At 43.6% G+C, this 19,052-nt stretch overlaps 1 protein-coding gene and 1 long non-coding RNA gene across 5 annotated transcripts in view; both read left to right on the forward strand.

Annotated features, from left to right (window-relative positions):
* Positions 1-14,254, forward strand: part of LOC143514564 (ATP-binding cassette sub-family C member 5) — a 39,077-nt gene extending 24,823 nt beyond the window's left edge. Inside the window, exons 15-29 of one of the 4 annotated variants that reach the window (XM_077005894.1) lie at positions 3,493-3,618; positions 3,891-4,005; positions 4,106-4,296; positions 4,655-4,801; positions 7,088-7,217; positions 7,393-7,471; positions 8,378-8,506; positions 9,040-9,226; positions 9,488-9,577; positions 9,836-10,028; positions 11,526-11,685; positions 11,783-11,861; positions 12,292-12,405; positions 13,128-13,292; positions 13,513-14,254. In XM_077005894.1, coding sequence (XP_076862009.1) covers positions 3,493-3,618; positions 3,891-4,005; positions 4,106-4,296; positions 4,655-4,801; positions 7,088-7,217; positions 7,393-7,471; positions 8,378-8,506; positions 9,040-9,226; positions 9,488-9,577; positions 9,836-10,028; positions 11,526-11,685; positions 11,783-11,861; positions 12,292-12,405; positions 13,128-13,292; positions 13,513-13,620 — 2,013 coding nt within the window. In that variant the 3' untranslated portion in view covers positions 13,621-14,254. Of the gene's footprint in view, positions 1-3,492; positions 3,619-3,890; positions 4,006-4,105; positions 4,297-4,654; positions 4,802-7,087; positions 7,218-7,317; positions 7,472-8,377; positions 8,507-9,039; positions 9,227-9,487; positions 9,578-9,835; positions 10,029-10,699; positions 10,782-11,525; positions 11,686-11,782; positions 11,862-12,291; positions 12,406-13,127; positions 13,293-13,512 lie in introns of those variants that run through there. The other 3 variants (XM_077005893.1, XM_077005892.1, XM_077005895.1) reach the window with 3 other exon arrangements.
* Positions 14,255-15,267: 1,013 nt separating this feature from the next.
* Positions 15,268-18,737, forward strand: LOC143514565 (uncharacterized). Its single transcript, XR_013130902.1, has 3 exons — positions 15,268-15,407; positions 17,041-17,162; positions 18,434-18,737. It is a non-coding gene; the product is annotated as an uncharacterized LOC143514565 (long non-coding RNA).
* The last annotated feature ends 315 nt before the right edge of the window (positions 18,738-19,052 follow it).

Here is a 19,052-nt window from a genome sequence, read left to right on the forward strand (position 1 = left end):
AAAGTCGTCCTACTTGGTGACGTCTGTATGATGGTTTGAGGAGTGTTTTACAGGAACACAACAGGGCTGCCGTTCCCCGCTGAAGACGAACTGATTAGAGCAGCATGTCTCAACACGAGCTCTGACAAAGTTACTTCTCATAGCTGCACATTAGTAACACTCAGATGGACACGTTGTTTTATAAAGTGTGGCGTCATAAAACGTGTCGTTTCTCAGTGATGAGGAATTTTCATTATCTCAAGTCAAGTCAAATTTATTTATATATTTACAACAGCCATTGTTACAAAGCAGCGCCACAAGTCCAAGTTCCTAGTGAGTAAGCCAAAAGCAACAATGGCAAGGAAAAAATCTCTAGAGCATGAGGAGAAACCTTGAGAGGAACTCAAGACTCAAAGGGACTCATCCTCCTCTGGTTGGCAACATGAGTTCTTACAAAGTTACTTCTCATAGCTACATATGAATCCCTGAGAGGAACCAACACTCTTTCTCTGGTTGGCAATGGACAGCATAATAACAACAATGTAAACATTAAGTAGGAGCTGGAGTAAAGGGAGGTGGGGGGAGTGGAGCACAAGAGGGTGGGGAGGGGGGGGATTAGGGGTGGGTGGAAGGAGCCATATCAGAGATAGTTTGAGGCTTAGTAACAGCATGACATCAGGAGTAGGTGTTCCACAGCATAAAGAGAGAAAAGATTATTATATTAGACATGTCCAAGTTAAAAAAGAGAGAGTAAATTAATGTAAGTTAGTGGACTCTGGCAGATCTAGCTATGGCAACACAGTTAAAAGACATGAGCACCCCAACACTCTACACATTTAAGAAGTATTTAACACAATTCCTGACTATACAAATGGGTTTTCAGCCTAGGCTTAAATATTGAGACTGTGTCTGATTCTCAAATATTGACATGGAGGTCATTCCATAGCGTTGGAGCTTTATATGGCAAGGCTCGGTCCCTTCTAGTAGTTTTCCTTATTTGAGATACTAATAAAGAGCCTGCATCTTTAGACAAGGAGACGTGGCTGGTCATAATGCACTACGAGTTCACTAAGGTACTGTGGGGCAAGACCATTTAGTGCTTTGAAGGTCATTAGAAGTATTTTTAAATCAATATGAAATTTAACTGGGAGCCAATGCCATGTAGTAAAGATAGGAGTAGTGTGATCAAACCTTCTCGTACTAATAAGAGCACTAGTGTAACGCCATGAGTGTGGAGCAATAACAACGCAGACGCATGCGCTGAGTTGAGTGAGATTTATTAGGAGCAAAGACATCAACAAGTGACCAACATGAAGAGACATGATGAACTAAAGCAGAACACAAGACACACCAGGAACCAAACAGAACTAGAGTAAACAACATAGACAGGAATACAAACAAAATGATAGACTAACGATACAAACTGGGAATACAGAAGCACTGGAAACCAGGACCAAGCACTGGAAAAGCAAGACATTGCTCCATGCAATGACCAGCAAATAACAAGTGAAACGTACAGGGTTTAAATACAGAGATAATCAAGAAATTAAATTAGACACACATGAGACCAATGATGAGGGATGGAGTTACAAACAACAGAATGACAACTGAAATGACAACACAAGTACATGGAACACAAAAAAAATACATAACTGACATTAGGGGACAGAGCCAGACATGACATCTGGCTGATGCATTTTAACTAGTCGAAGCTTGTTTAAGCACTTAAGTATAACCATATAGTAAAGCATTACAGAAGTCCAGTGTGGAAGTGATAAATGCATAGAGTGGCTTTTCTGCATCCTGAGAAGACAGCATGTTCCTAATCTTTGCCGCATTCCTGAGGTGGATGAAGGATACCCTAGAAATAATATTTACATGAGATTGGGATCCATAATTTAGACCAAGATTTTTAATTGTTAAAGAAATGGTGATTGGGAGTCCATTAAGGTTTATTATATAGATGGAGCACATACCTCTGGCTGCCTGTGAACCTAATAGGAACCTATAACTCGGTATAATGAGTATGACAGTGAAAACTAGCACAGTATTTCCACAGTACCTAGAGGTAGCATATATAAAAAAAAGAGGGGCCCTAGAACAGAACCTTGTGGGACACCAAAAGGTGTACGCCGAAAAATGTCCATTTATTTTGACATATTGGTAACGATTGGCTATATAAGATTTAATGTAGGAGCGGGCTACACCCCTAATCCAAACAAAGTCCTATCTAGTAAAATGTTGTGGTCTGTGGTGTCAAATGCTGCACTGAGCTCAAGAAATATAAAGACACAGATCAGCAGCCAACAACAGGTCATTAAGGTCTTACTACTTAGATCAGTTCTGTCTCTGTATTATGATGAAGCCTAAACTCTGACTGAAATACTTCATGCATCTGGTTATGATTCAAGTATGAGCTTAGTTGCTGAGCTACAGCTTTGTCTAAGATCTTGGAAATAAAGCGAAGGTATGAGATCGGTCTGTAGTTTGACAACTGATATGGATCAAGGTTCTCTGATTTAGGTACATAGCCAATATTCACAGAGAAATTTATTAAATTTAGTAATGGATCAATTACTTCAAGGAGAACTTCTTTGAGAAAGTGTGAGCAGCGAATCTAGAAAGCAGAATGAAGATTTTGAGTGTGAGATCAGAGATTTTAGTTTAGATTCTTGCACAGGAGTGAATAATTCTAGTGCCTTTATTGGGATGGCTATTTTGTATTCAGTATAACTGCCCAATGCTGCAGAAATTCTCTGAATGTTATCTCTAATGTCCTTAATACTGTCTGTCACTGCAGTCAAACTAAATAAAGTTCTAGGATAATTTTTGTTATTAGGGTATTAGGGTAAAGAGATAAGCTGTGGTACTAGATGTCTTTATGTAGTTAAAAAGGCTCTTTTCCCATGCAAGTTGGAAGAATACAAGTTTCACAACCATCGGGTTCACAAGCATCAAGTCTGCTGCAACTGCATCACAGTAGAATTTCCACATGATAGATTGCAGCATGCAAATCCCAGTCCGGATGAACCCGCAATGTGCTGTAGGGCAGTGGATGCTCAACACCTTACAAGACTGGTCCACCTAATAACCTGGCATCTCAGTTTATGTTCCCTGAGCTGTCAGAACATACTCCCGTCATGTAATTCTAATAGTATGACGTGGTGCAGCCCACAGATAATTGGACAGAGACTCAGTTTCTGTAAATTTGACCTTGCACTTCAGCACATTGGAGTGAAGTCATGACTGTAATGTTAAGTGCAGTACATTCACTTTAATTTAAAGGTGAACCTTATAAGAGCTACAGTTAATTTCATGCATAGTTTCTTCCAGTTCACAGGAAAAACAGCATTTGGGCAAATGCAACATAATCATAAATAAAATGATCATCTTTGCTGTCTTCCATGAATTCTGAGTTTATAAGCAACACTGGCCTGTCTGCATCCTCCCCTCCCCCGACCGATGCGCGCACAATCTCTCTGACCTCTCCGACCTCTCCGCTTTGTCCTGCAGTACCTGGTGGAATGTGATGAGGTGGTGATGATGAAGGATGGCCAGGTTGTGGAGCACGGCACGCATGCCCAGCTGCTGAGCCGGGGCCGCGACTACGCCACGCTCTTCACCAGCACCCAGCAGGAGGTGTGGCTCTCCCCCAATTCCCCCACCGCAGTCACCCGCTCGCAAAACACTTGACATCGAAATCACCTTCTGCAAAATTCATGATCCACAGCAAGCAAAACAACTGGTTTTCAAAAAGTTTGTTCAAACCCTGCTTATATAATTTATGAGCACATCGATCTATTCACGTAGTGGAAAACCTTGTCAACAACTGTGTTTAATGACCTTCGGGCTGCCGCTATTCATGCCTTGGTGTTTAGCCATCTCTGTCCCTTCTAATCTCTCTCTGGCAGAATCTGGTGCGAAGAAGCTTGAGGAACCTGCAGGGGGGAGATGAAGAGAGGTCTCCACTCCGTGACCTGGACTCAGCACCACCAGGCAGGTGGCCAGCTCAGAACAGCAGGGGAGGTGAAGTCCGGGTCGTCTGAGGGTAGTGCATTCAGAAGAACTTCTATTAGGGCATGACTCACGTCTCTGGTTTGTTTGTTTGTTTTCCTCGTCTCCACAGCTCATGACCAGCTCATCCAGACTGAGGAGAAATGCTCGGGCGCCATTGCCTGGGATGTGTACAGCACCTACATCAAGGCGGCAGGGGGACCCCTGTCTTTGATCATCAACATCCTCCTCTTCCTCCTCACTACAGGCAGCATAGCATTCAACAACTGGTGGCTCAGTCACTGGATCAGGCAGGGCAGTGGGGTGAGTTTGGTGTGAGTGGACTGAGCACTCAAAAGGGGCTGATCCTGAGATCATCGGTTTCCTGCGTTAGTAGTGTTTTGGCATAGGGTGTCATATCAGTTCCTCTTTTGCTGACGAGGTGCTCACTTTCATCTGTGCTTTGCCACTGGGTGAGCAGAAGGCAGCGTGCTAATAGAAGTGTCACGGTGAGCACGATTTGCCCTGAGAGAGAATCGTGGTACCAGATGTCAGAACTGAGAGAGCCTTCTGTAAAACGGTCTCGAGGCTTGGATCTGACTGCAGCATCTGTGTTTGAGGGGAGGGGAACCTGTGCACAAGATCCTGGTTTCTGAAGTGATGTGTGTGTGTTTGTGTGTAGAATGGGACCGTACTCCAGGGCAACAGGAGTGTGGGGGTGGACAGCATGAGGCTGAATCCCCACGTTCACTACTACTGCAGGGTCTACGCTCTGTCCATGGTGGGGATGTTCCTCCTCAAGGCCGTGCGAAGTGTCGTGTTTGTTAAGGTGACTCTGTTTCCTCTGTTACCTTCATAAAGAGTTTTTATGTTTTTATGAATTAACTTGGGGTCAATTGTCAGTACGACTACACATAGAGGACTCTTGCACTTTAAAGAATTTTTAACATGCGTACTTCCAGTTGAACGTGATCTTCAGGTTCCACTGGAGCAAATGTAAAGCACTTTGGAATGTAGCTCTGAACTGGGGCTCGTTGTCCTTCATTTTCACTGGGTGCCAGACTGAGTGTCAGTCACTCTGTTAATCCTGGGATGATCCGTCAGTATCCGAGGTTCCGAGGTGTGTCAAATTTAATCCCTTTCTCCCATGAAATGCAGTATGGGACACCAATACAATATTTACTCTTCAGCTATGTCACAGCAGGGTCAATAGAGCTCTAAACCAAAGTTTAAATTCCCTAGTTTAGGAGAAATCCATCCTCAGAAGTCATGTGTCCTGACCTCCCCTGCTGTTTACTACAGCATCATCATGCACTGCCATCGCCTCTACTAATTGGCTAGCCTTCTCCCTTTCATCTGTCCTGTCTTTCCTAGTTTTTTTGCACTATAATTGATATTGCCTGCCGGCTAAATCCATTAATCTGTCCAGTGCCATGGCTCTCAGCTGGAGTGGGTTTGTTAATGTTGTGTACCTCTGGTTCCTGCAACCATCGTCCACATTAAACACACCTGACAGCACATTTGAAAAGTTCAGAACATGTAATGTTTGTACACCTGGCACTAGTATTTTTTCATTGATTTCATTTAATTGATTTTCATTGATTTTTTTTCCCATTTCATTTTTCATTGATGTTTATCATATTTATTTTTTTCCATCTCAAAAAATTGAGGTCTTTAAATATTCCATTAGTGTCAAGAATTTCTCTTCCTGTGACAAAAGCTTATCCAAATGGGAGCACCCAGATCTCCTCTCCTGTACCAGGAGCACCATGCCACCCAGATCTCCTCTCCTGTACCAAAAGCACCATGCCACCCAGATCTCCTCTCCTGTCCCAGGAGCACCATGCCACCCAGACCTCCTCTCCTGTACCAGGAGCACCATGCCACCCAGACCTCCTCTCCTGTTCCAGGAGCACTATGCCACCCAGACCTCCTCTCCTGTTCCAGGAGCACCATGCCACCCAGACCTCCTCTCCTGTTCCAGGAGCACTATGCCATCCAGATCTCCTCTCCTGTACCAGGAGCACTATGCCACCCAGACCTCCTCTCCTGTTCCAGGAGCACCATGCCACCCAGACCTCCTCTCCTGTTCCAGGAGCACTATGTCACCCAGACCTCCTCTCCTGTTCCAGGAGCACCATGCCACCCAGACCTCCTCTCCTGTTCCAGGAGCACTATGCCATCCAGATCTCCTCTCCTGTACCAGGAGCACTATGCCACCCAGACCTCCTCTCCTGTACCAGGAGCACCATGCCACCCAGACCTCCTCTCCTGTTCCAGGAGCACTATGCCACCCAGACCTCCTCTCCTGTACCAGGAGCACCATGCCACCCAGACCTCCTCTCCTGTTCCAGGAGCACTATGCCATCCAGATCTCCTCTCCTGTACCAGGAGCACCATGCCACCCAGATCTCCTCTCCTGTTCCAGGAGCTCCATGCCACCCAGATCTCCTCACCTGTACCAGGAGCACCGGGGCTGCTGAATTTTGGCAAAATGCTGAACAAGAGTTTATCCTGGAATATTAGCATATTTATGCTAGAATTTATAATATTGCACTTCTGGTATAAATGTTCCATCTGTTCTCTACACTGTGGGATCTACATGAGACACATGCATTTCTCAACCTTGGACAGTGGGTCATAGGTATAGATTGTGTATGTAGATGTATAGAGTTGGCAGGCTATGATCGTTGAGGCCTACACTGAGCCTTTCTGTTTACACTGGACCCAGTGCTCCAAGCCTGGGCTCCTTCCCCACTGTCTAACATCACTTTCTTGTCCTTCAGCAAATTCTTTATTATAGATGCTTTGGCTTTTTTGCACCAGTGACTTGTTTGTTTGCATTATGGATTTGTTCTAGTGATTTATGTTCGTATGAATGATGAACTCATTTATTAATTTATGATGTGAATGACTGCATGTATTATTAACATGTGCATTTGTATGTTTGTGTGCGTGCATATGGGGGTGTGGGTGTGCCCATGTATGTATGGATGTGTGTGCATGCATGTGTGTGTCTCTGCCTATGAATGTCTGCATGCGTATGTTTGGGTATATGTATGGGTGTGCATGTGTTTGGATGTGTGTGATCACATGTGTGGTTGTATTGTTGCAGTGCACCATGCGAGCAGCATCGATCCTGCACAACAAGCTGTTTAAGACTCTCCTCCTCTGCCCCATGCGTGTGTTTGACACCACGCCCCTGGGACGCATCCTCACCCGCTTCTCCAAAGACATGGATGAAGGTTAGGACTTGTCCCTGCTCCTCAGCACCTTGCTGCTGCTGGACCAGGATGTTTGAAGACCTTCTCCCTTCTCTGTCTCTCCCCCTCAACTTGGTCGTAGTGGACGTGCAGCTGGTCATGCAGGTGGAGATGCTGCTCCAGAACCTCACGTTGGTGCTCTTCTGTCTGGCCGTAGTGAGCGCCGTTTTCCCCTGGTTCCTGATTTCCGTCCTGCCGCTCGCCGCAGTTCTCTACGTTGTCAATCGCATCTCCAGGTCAGGCTTTTACCATGGGTCACTTACAACAGGCAGCTTAAACTGGTAGTCCTGCTAAAATCTGTTGTGGGTAAACTTTTAACTTTGTTAATTCCCATGATCAGATTTTGCTAAAACCACTTGCTTAAAAGAATGCTTAACCCAAGAATCTGCTCTAAAAATTCTGAAATAAAACTCTAATAAATGTGAAATGCAGTGTTACTGGCAGTAAGTTATGTAAATAAGACCACAAACATGAATAACTCCATTAACTGACTTTGATGTTTGTGTATATTTGGGTCTTATGAAAACTGCAAATCTTTTGAATGTTGGAGTCTATGTAGAAATTAGCAGATTTTTACTGTTCAACTGTACCTAAACTGGTTGTTTTCATTAATGGCTTTCTTAATTTTCCTGATCACCAGCCAAGTAAACTCAGAGAACATTCTCTTGCCTACTTTCTATATTTTCTTGAGCTCATCCCTTTAATAAGAAAATGGTGAGTCATAACTGCACTGTTAGTCATTAGTCATTAGTGTTTCTATTTGATTTCTGTGACTAATACTAAAAATCACTCCATAATTAGCCAGTGGAAGTCTGTCTGATGCTGGTGCAGGGCCAGACTGCCGGGGATTAGCAGTGGCGGCTGACGCTCCTTAGAAGAGGCCCTGTGGATCAGGGTGGAGGTGTCAGAATGACTTTGGCTCAATCCCCACTCTGCAGCGTGCTTCATGGAACCTGTGGACCTGGATCTGCTAAGCCACTCCTCTGTCACAGGGAGGGTGGTTTAGTAAGACCTAGAGGCAGAAGGCTTTGATCAGACTTCATGCACTGCTTAACCAGGAATATTGTGACTTCTTTGACTCTATGATGGTGAATTATTTTGTTGTGGCTTCATTTTCCTGAATCACTTCTGCGCCAACCAAGGGTTCTTATTCGTGAGCTGAAAAGGCAGGAGAACATCAGCCAATCTCCTTTCACCTCTCACCTCACAAGCAGCCTGCAAGGCCTGTCCACCATCCATGCTTACGGCAGGGGGGCGGACTTCCTTCAAAGGTGAGCCTGCACGACCTCTGACATCTAGGAGAAGGATTCTTGGAGTGCCCAATAACAGCTGTAATTCAGTTAAGCTGTGTTTAGACAACAAATCACATCTGTTTGTGTTTTTCCCTGAAAAATCTACAGATTAGATTTTTGTCTTGTCATAATGACATAATTGCACCTGGGTTCCTATTTTGACTATCATGTGACAGCAAATAGTGAAGTGCCAATAGTGAATACAGCTAAAGTATAGCACAAGTCCCCAATTCTTGTCCTTGCATAACCCTGCAATGCACATTTAAGCACATTCCCTGCTAAAACACCCACTTTAAACTCATGAAAGCCTTATTAAGGAGCTGATGAGTTGTGTCGGGTCTCTTGGGAGAAGGGAAAGCACTAAAATGTGAAATGCAATGTACTCTGCAGCAATCTCTTGGAAACATTAATGTTAAAAAGCAGTGTATATGAGAATGCAGTTGTGAGTGCATTGGCAATTAATAACGTTTCCTATCTACGTACTGGGTGTGTGTGTGTCTGTACATCCTCAGATATCAGGCCCTGCTGGACACTAACCAGGCATCACAGTACCTGTTCAGCTGTGCCATCCGCTGGTTGGCCGTTCGTTTAGACCTCATCAGCATCGCGCTCATCACCACAGTTGCACTGCTGATCATCTTCATGCATGGCCATATCCCTCCAGCCTATGCCGGCCTGGCCATCTCCTACGTCGTGCAGGTAGGCACGTCCTGCACCTACGCATACACGAAAACAATAAAAGCTTATTGTGCTGGATCATTGGGATTGGCTGTTTAGCTGATTGCTTGCCATTGTGTTTACTAATGCTTGTTGTTTACATGTTTGTTTGTTTTACATTTGAATTAGTGGGTTTAATTGCATACAACATTGCACTGGCCCACAACGCTTTTTTGATTAGTGTGGACATTTGAAGAACAATGTTAGGGTTTGTTAGTGATTACAGCCTGTCCTTTTGTCCAGCTCACCGGCCTCTTTCAGTTTACCGTGAGACTTCTGTCTGAAACAGAGGCCCGGTTCACATCAGTGGAGAGGATCAATCATTACATGAAGGTGCGTGTGTCTGTCTCGTTGCAGACCGCTGCTCACCCATTTTAAGTTTGAAATCTCCCCCATGTGCACTCTTCTGCCACCCCATGTGTGCCACGCCCGACCACGTCTGAGCAGAAGCACAATGTCCCAGCCTGTCTCCTCTCGAGTGCTCCAACACACCACATTCAGGAGTGCCAGCACTGATGAGAGCTTATCTCAGCTACTACTGAGGTGAAGAACAAGAGTTTCACAGCATGACTGTCACCTCCACTTGTGTAGAACCTGGAGACGGAGGCGGCTCGGCTGGTGAGCGGCACCCCTGCTCCTGCACCAGGATGGCCGCAGAAAGGCTGCATCACCTTCCAGAACGTGGAGATGCGTTATCGGGCCGAGCTCCCGTTGGTGCTGAAGAACCTCACTTTCAGCATCCTCCCAGAGGAGACGGTGGGCATCGTCGGCCGAACTGGCTCAGGTATCGCCCGTTACTTTCTTCTTGTTCTCCTGTTACTTACATCATTCTGTCACAGAAGCAGTGGCGTCTTTGGCACAGAAAGCCTGGTGAGGTACTATAAACTCTGGGCAGTATCCAGAGCCGGAGTGGCTAATCGGGAGATTCGGGAGGATTCCCGATGGGCCGGCTCATGTCAATCTCTAGTTTGGGCCGATTGGGAGGGAAAAATAATTTTGGGCCGGATTTGGGCATGAAACTCCCGGACTGAAAAAGTGGCCCACTCCGGCCCTGGCAGTATCTGACTCGTTTGTGAAACTACACACATTCCTGCTTGCTTAATGAATTCAAGCACAAATGCACCTTATTCTACCAAGAAAATTCCTCTTCCCCTCTGTTTGCTGATTGAGGAGCTCAATAGCACGTCTGTGAGCAGTATCAATTTGAGATGCGATGTTAGCCCTTCTGAGCAAACCTAGTCTAACAGCATTTTCAACACACGAACCACTGCTTTCGTGTTTGGCTAATCGTTCCAAAAGATGTTTCAAATCCTTGAATCATTTTGTAGTCCACATACTGTTCCAAACAAAAGAACAAGCAAGGAACACAGAAGATAAAGTAGACTTTGTAGCTACACTTGCAGTTAGGCATGTTGAATCACTCTGCACTGAAGAAGCATTTTTTGTCCTTTCCAGCTTGATGGAGAAATCCTCTGGCTCGTGTGGTCCCAAATGTTTAATCACCAATATTTGCTGTAATACTAAATTTAGCATTTATTAAATTGACGACTTGTTTCATAATATTTCCTTGAGAAAACTTGGGAATCCTTGCTAGTAGTGGCTAACAGGCTATGGTTAGCTGCTTAGCAATGCTGAAACCACAAACCATGGCTGTGTTCGAAATAGCCTACTACCTATTACTGGCGTACGGATCGAGCCCCAAATCAGTATGCCATATGCAGTATGTGACCAAAATGAAAATTTCCAGTACTCGAAACATACCCGGATGACCTACTACTTCCGCAAAATATTCCAGTAAGCAAACAGAGCTATCTTCGTGGTGTACTGCATCCCATCATGCAACGCTACGATCACGTGACCCCGTAGTATGCTTTGCTTTTGTCGCATACTGGAAACTGTACTGCATACTACTACGAGGACCAGTATGCAGTATCCAGTATATACTGAGTCCAGTATGCAGTATCCAGTATGTAGTAATCTATTTCGAACACAGCCCATGTTTATTAAATGTGTTGACATAGTATGTAAATCCATCATTCTTTAATAGATGTACAGAAGATGTTTGTAATGTATCAGTCAGCGATTCTATTGTTGCAATATATATGCAACAATATTATTTTTGAAGAAAATGAATGTATATTACTTGTTGAATTGGTGATTGCACACTGCTCCACAGCGACATCTGGTGGAGCCAGGCCCCACATGCCGCTGCTCATGAATGTGATGAGTGTGTGTTTAGCAGCAGTAAATAAGTACAGACTTTGCTGGCTGGTTTGTGCAGGAAAGTCTTCACTTGGTGTAGCACTGTTCAGGCTGGTGGAGCTCAGTGGGGGATCCATCATTATCGACGATGTCGATATCGCTCACATAGGCCTGGAAGAATTGAGAAGCAAGCTGTCAGTCATCCCCCAAGAGCCTGTCCTCTTCATTGGCACTGTCAGGTGCGGTCCACATCAGAGCCATGGCACCCATGAGCACATCATGCTGGAATTGGTCACTAGTGCAGAGCTCACAAAATGTTTCTCTCACAACCATCAGGTCAAACCTGGACCCCTGGGGACAGTACACAGATGCACAGGTCTGGGAGGCCCTTGAGAAAACACACATCAAAGACATGGTGAGTGAGGACAACACAGAACACAAGTTGCAAAAATTCAGTTCCATGAAATTTGCTAATGATCCTTATGGTATGTTCCTGTTGAACAATGCTAGTCACAGGAATTGGTTAAGTCTAGTATGCAGCACTGGTCAGTTAGCACTATATTGCAAACGTATTCTATTCAGATGTCCTGTGATATTGTGAGACAGTTTAAAAAGGTCTGTGATAAGGGAGGTACAGGTTGGGCCCTAGTGGACTGGAACTGGCAAAACTGACAATGAGAGAAAAATTAATTTCAGTACATATTTGAAGTTGAATTAAATGCTCCTAAAAACCACCCTCTCGTGAGTGGACCAATGAAAGCCAACCATTTGCCTGTGTTTCATGCGCTATGTTGATTTTGAGCCAGTCATGCCGTTTGTTTGAACCAGTCCTCCTTTGTTTGCAGGTAAGCCGGTTGCCTCACTCTCTGAACTCAGAGGTGCTGGAGAATGGTGAGAACTTCTCAGTGGGAGAAAGGCAGCTGTTGTGTGTGGCGAGAGCCCTGCTCAGACACAGCAAGGTACAGACTCCACCCCACCTGCTCGTGCATGCTCAAACTTGACCACCTGTGTGCTAATACTCACCCAACTCATATACTCTAAGGATCTGACCTAAAACCTAATGAGTGGTTTATATAGTCAATGTTTTTTGTCATAACATACGCACTTCCGTCACGTAGGGTAACCCAATCAATCAAATATCCTGCCAACTGAGATACTTTAAACTGGCAATGTTTAAAGTCACCATCAATTAGTTCCTCAGCCACTAAGATTTCCCATGATTCAACGCAAGCACAGCTTTTGTGTGTATATATAACATCTTAATTTTAAACCACACAGTTTTTTCCACAGTATTTTTTGTTACTATGTAATCCAAAGGTATTCAATTGTAATGTTTCCCCCCCAGAAGCCTATGCTATGTGGGTGACATTAGACACAGATTAATGTGCTATATGTACTTGCTGAGTTGTGAGCTGTACTCCTATACAACAGCCACACATAGTGAGTGTTGTTCTGCCACTGACTGCCTTCAGAGTGGTGAAACATTGCCACCACATGGCTGGAATCTGGCTGGAGGTCTGCAGGAACACACACACACAAAAATATAATCTATAACCTACAACCCTGTGATCACATGTAAACTTGATTGCAAAAGAAGCTGTCAAAATGTTGCTTGAATCTGTATTTAGCCCCCTTTCTTTGAAGAGTGTTATGTTTTGTAACTGAAGTGTGCACCTCTCAGATCTTATTACTGGATGAGGCAACCGCTGCCATTGATGCAGAGACCGACCAACTTCTGCAGGAGACCATCCGCTCTTCTTTCCAAGGCTGCACCACCCTAGTCATCGCCCATCGCCTCAATACTGTCCTCAGCTGCAACAGAGTCCTGGTTCTGGATCAGGGCCAGGTCTGTTGTCTCATGCGTGTTCTGTCCCATTGAATAATGATGACATGGACTCCTCTGTTTGGACAGAGTTTCACAGCTCATTACTTTTTATAAAGTCTCCATTAGTCTAATGAAAAGTCACCTAATGCCTATTTCACTTGCTATGAATCAATAGCATCTACACCCTAGAATTCATTTGACTAACTGAAGTTTTTGGGCTTTTCTTCCATTTGTGAGTCAGATCCTGGAGTTTGACAGCCCATCAAACCTGCTTGCAGATGAGCACTCGCATTTTCGCACCATGATGGAAACAGCAAACAGGACACTCGGGCCTTTCGAGCAGAAGTGAGAGTTGGGAGGCCTGTGCACTGCAGGCTGAGATGCACCAGCAGCTGAACGCTCTAAACCTGCTAAGACCACTCAGCCCAGACACACTATAAAAGCCCTTCAACAAGATGTGTGTTTTGTGCTCAGATCAATGACTGCGCTATTGTTCACTGTTGTCCAGTCCTGGTCCTAGTGAATCTGCACGGCACTGAAACTGCAGTTGAACATTTTCAAGTAAGCTCATGAACAGCTTAGTCATTACCTGATTAATTTAATCCGTCCTGTTCTAGCAGGGAAATTATTGGAAGTTATGAACGGTTGTCCATTAGACCATGACCAACTATTCCACAGGACCTGAACCATATCAAGTCATAAAAGTTTGGAGCTGTTTAGTAGTTGACCGGTATACTTTGCACACTAAAATTTTAAATACAGTAATCCATTTGTTTAATCTTAAATATTTATGAATAGTGGTTTTTGAAGGGTCTTACTATGAGAAATTATACAGTTTATGGGAGACTTGCAATTAAATACAAGGTACTTCACTTCACAAACAAGCCAAAGATAATAAGAAATGTACTTGACTTCACAAACAAGCCAAAGATTAAAAAAAAAAAAGGAACAGGTCAGCAACTCTGTTTAACAACAAAAGTGAATACGTTTTTGCGCGTTTTGCTCATAAGGTACATGTTCTTTTAAATATCATGTCTTTGTTGCCTGGCTCAAGGACTGTGCAATCAGAATCTATGGGTAGACGTGCTGCAGTTTTAGTTCTTTGACGTGTCTGTATCTAACTCCACAGTTTTTGGGAATGTATGGAGCTGTCCACTTTTGCTAAGCTTACAACTGCTACTGTCCTTATATGTGGCAGCTACGTACAGGAAGAGTAGAGTGTATAGGGGCTTTAGCAAGAATGCTAAATCCTGCTAATGAATCCTGCTAAATGTTTTCTAATGCCTGATTCAGTATTTACTGAGTCTTAATAAGCATTCAAATGTGGCATAATTGTATGAAAAAAAATTCTACTGAGATGTTATTATGCCAAATCTTGAAATTAAGTGCAAATATAAGGTTGGTTGCATACTGTAGGTGTAGGTGCTAGTCATAAAACAATTGGGAATTCTCTCAAAATAATTTGCCATATTCTCTTTAAAAATTGCACTGTGTAATGTGTTCATGGAAGCTCTGGATTTCTAATTATGCTGAAAAAAGAAGCTTTTATATGTATTTATTTAGATATATTTTTAGGTAAAATTGAAAATTGCCTTGTTAATGGCCTGAGATTGTATTATTTTCCTCTTGTATCAATTTTTTTTGTATGATTGTCATAAAATGCTTTTTATTAAATAATATTTTAAATATTAAATCATCTGATTTCATTATTGCTTCAAAAAGCCCTTGCTTGCAGTTATTGGCAAAAGTGTAAAACTGCATGTCAGCATGAATAGCTTACTTATTAAACTTTCCTGTGTCTAAATTGCATGTTTAATAAAGAAACCCTAATTTAAAATCAGTGGGTCCTGCACAATATCTTAGCTGCTCTCAGGACTGCACTCTTCTGGACAGAGATCTCAGATGTTGCTCCTGGGATCTACTGGAGCTGCTCCCCCAGTTTGGGGGTTATAGTCCCTAGTGCTCCTATAACCACGGTAACCACTGTTGCCTTCACTTTCCACATCGTTTCAAGCCCTTATTTCAGGACTTGATATTTTTTGAGTTTCTCATGTTCTTTGTGCTTGATATCACATGGAATTGCCACATCTATCACTAAAGCCCTTTTCTGCTGTTTGTCTATTAGCACCATGTCAGGTTTGTTATTCATTATCAATTTATCAGTTTGTATCTGGAAGTCCCACTGGATCTTAGCTTGGTTGTTCTTCACCACTTCAGGGAGTGTGTCCTACTTTGACCTTGGGTCTTCCAGCCCAAACCTGGCACAGATGTTTCTGTATATTATGCTAGCTACTTCCAATATCATTGCTTTATATCCTAGTGAAATAGATCAATGAATCGATGTCTCATTCACTTTTGGCATACAGCTTTATGTCATGCATGTAGAGGAGGTGGCTGATGGTTGCTCCCATTGATCTATAGCAGGGGTACTCAACTGGCGGACCGCGGTCCGGATCCGTACCCGAACGCAGTCCTGTCCGGAACCAATCTCATTCCTGATTAACTGGATACGGACCAAAAAAAAACCGGAGCATTTAGTTCAGGGCTATTGAAAAAACACTCCGTCACGAGTGTTACGTTCGACACCCCGCTAGTGTTGCCACCTGTCCCGGTTTTCCCGGGACTGTCACCCCCGTTCGCCCCCCCCCCCCCCCCCCCCCCCCCCGTCAACAGATTACACTCGCCGCCCTGTGTCAGTATGACAGTGTCCTTGTTTTTTGTCAGACCTAGGGGCCACCCCCCCACCCCGCTCAACAACTTACGTTCGCCACCCCCGCCGCACCGGACCTCAGGTCACAGGTATTTGACAAAATTGGACCGCGGACAAATTTAGTTGAGTACCCCTGATCTATAGTAATATAGATCAATGGTTGCCCCGTTCCATAGCTGGTATCCATCAAGGTTATAATCGTTAACGAAAACGAATGAAAAAACGAAAACTGATATTGAAAAAACATTTTCATTAACTGAAATAAATAATAACAGTAATAAAAAAAACGATAACTAACTATATTACATGTTTAGAAAACTAACTAAAACGTTCTGAAATTATAGATAGGATACCCTTCGTTTTTGTGTTTGTCAGTTTATTTAGTCTTGTGGACTGATGTAAATCGATTTTTTTCACTAGAAGTTTTATATTAGCTGACAGAAGCGTACGACACCTCATGGTCCGTCACGTCTCTTATTTAGAGCTGCTAGCCATGCTAGCTGCAAAATTACGACAAAAGTTGGGAGAAAACGGCGAGTCCTGTATGGGATTGTTTTAATATGACTACGAGAAAGACTACATGTCACTACATGTCTTGTAGTGGAAACAGGTGATAAAATATATGGAGTAGTTCTCAAGAGGAAAACACCCACGAATCTCAAAGCTCACACAATGGGGCTAGCTACCAGTACCTTGACAAGCTAGCCTCTGAGTAGCTTCGCCGAAAGAGAAGCACCATCCCGGCTAGGTAGCACCGGGAAGGAGACAACCATAATGGGCCATCTCTACCAGTGATCAAATAGCTGCTGGTTAGTTAATAATATGCAGAAAAACCGCAAGCGGAAGGATGCACTAGTTGATGTGTTGAGACTGGATCTCAACACAACTGTGTGACTCGATTGCCTTCAAAAAGTTTAGCTTTTCACACGAACCAAAATAGGGTTGAACATCTGCTAGGGTGATTGTTACTGCTAAGGAACCTGCTGTGGTCAGGTTCAGTAACCACTGGCCATTGGTGTTGTGTGATGTGATGTCTCCCTCTCCCGTATTCTTTTCCAGAATTGTTCAGTCTCCGGCTTTGGTGGGTCTGTTCCCATAATGTTCCCCAGCCACTGAAATCAATCTGGGAAAAATCAATCTGTTTATTCTTCTGGCTTCATGCAGGCAGCCAGAGCCATTAGGTTAGTATTTAGCGGCCTCCAAGGCTTCTGGAAAATTCAGCCAGTTGTACATCTTAGGTACCTTATGTGTCACACACACGCACACACACACACACACACACACCAGAATGTAGCATCAGAATATAGCATCAGAATGGAGAAGAACGGCGATTTAAGTGACTTTGTCTGGTTGTACCAGACAGGTTGGTTTCTGAGTATTTCAGAAACTGCTGATCTACTGGGATTTTCACACACAACCATCTCTAGGGTTTACAGAGAATGGTCCGAAAAAGAGAAAATATCCAGTCAGCGGCAGTTCTATTGGCGTAAAAGCCTTGTTGATGCCAGAGGTCACAGGAGAATGGCCAGACTGGTTCAAGCTAAAAGAACAGCAACAGTAACTCAAATAACCAGTTGTTACAACCGAGGCATGCAGAAGAGCATCTCTGAACGCACAACACGTCGAACCTTGAAGCAGATGGGGCACATTAGTACCACCTGAGCATCGTGTCAACGCCACAGCCTACCTGAGTATTGCTGCTGACAATGTCCATCCCTTTAAGAACACAGTGTACTCATCTTCTTATGGCTACTTCCACCAGGATAACCATGTCATAAAGCACGAATCATCTCAAACTGGTTTCTTGAATACGACAATGAGTTCACTGTGCTCGAATGGCCTCCACAGTCACCAGATCTCAATACAATAGCACATTTGGTGTGTGGTGGAATGGAAGATTTGCATTGTGGATGTGCAGTGTGTGAATATCTGGCGGAAGTAGTATGTCCTCTGTGTATTTTTCACTAGAAATTTTTATTTTGATTGCGTACAGCATCTGGAGCTGTACAGCTTTCATGGAAATATTAAGTTTTTTTCACTTTGTCCAATCTTGGTGACACTGTAGGAAAAAAGTCAGCAAATTTCATGTTGAAATAAGATCATTAAGGGGTTAAAGAATTGACAGAAATCACCTTCCCAAAACAATTGTTAGATATATAATTTTTAATGAAAATTTGACATCTGAGCCATTCAGTTAAATGGGAATGAGCGGAGTTAAATGTTGTACTGCAACCAGCCGCTAGAAGGTATCAGACAGAGGCTTTGTTTTTCACCCTCTGTTGTCCAGTCCACTTGTATAGTGACTACTTGAACATTTTAAGGTAGCTTATTAAATCATGAATAAGCCATCATGCGTCTGCTGACTATGCTCTCAATCTCTCTCTCCCTTTCCCTACCTATCTGTCTGCCTGTCTCTCTTTCTTGCTTGATCTCTTTTTCTGTTTGTCTCTAGCTGAGCCTGGCAATGAGAGTGAACGTGTAGAGTTCTCTAACCTGGTGCTGCTCTTCTGTGAACTCATCTGCTCATGAAAACTCATGTTCTCCCACAACATGTGCACACTCATCTCCCGCGGTGACTTGGCCTCTGACTCCCACTGACAAAGAGCAGGATGCAGGGAAACACTGTCAAAATGGAGGCATGTGGCACCTCTCTACCCTTTACTGGGAGTTTGCTCACTGCTTCTACATGTACTATTTGAATAAATCATTTAATTCTTCATACACTTTTCACCAGGATGCTGGTCTGTCTGAGCCTATGGAAGTTGATCATAACACCCGTACCAACGTGTGCAATAGTGTGCAATTGCATTACTAAAAATATAAAAAAGTTATTAAAAGTCTGTTGATTTGAAACTACATGTGACCAACAAGTTTTTATTGATATCATGATCATGATTAGAGTCAGTTTGCTGAATATGTGGCATGTTAACTTGTGTAAATGTCGTTGTGCTATATTGCTCTGGGCTCAGTGTCAGAATGCTGAATGGCCTTATTGTTTTCTGTATGGATTCTTTCTTTTCTCAGTTGCATGATATGGACAAAGTGTCACACTAGTTATTTTTCTACATTTT

Source organism: Brachyhypopomus gauderio, chromosome 5 (assembly GCF_052324685.1).
Source record: "Brachyhypopomus gauderio isolate BG-103 chromosome 5, BGAUD_0.2, whole genome shotgun sequence".
Lineage (NCBI taxonomy): Eukaryota > Metazoa > Chordata > Actinopteri > Gymnotiformes > Hypopomidae > Brachyhypopomus > Brachyhypopomus gauderio.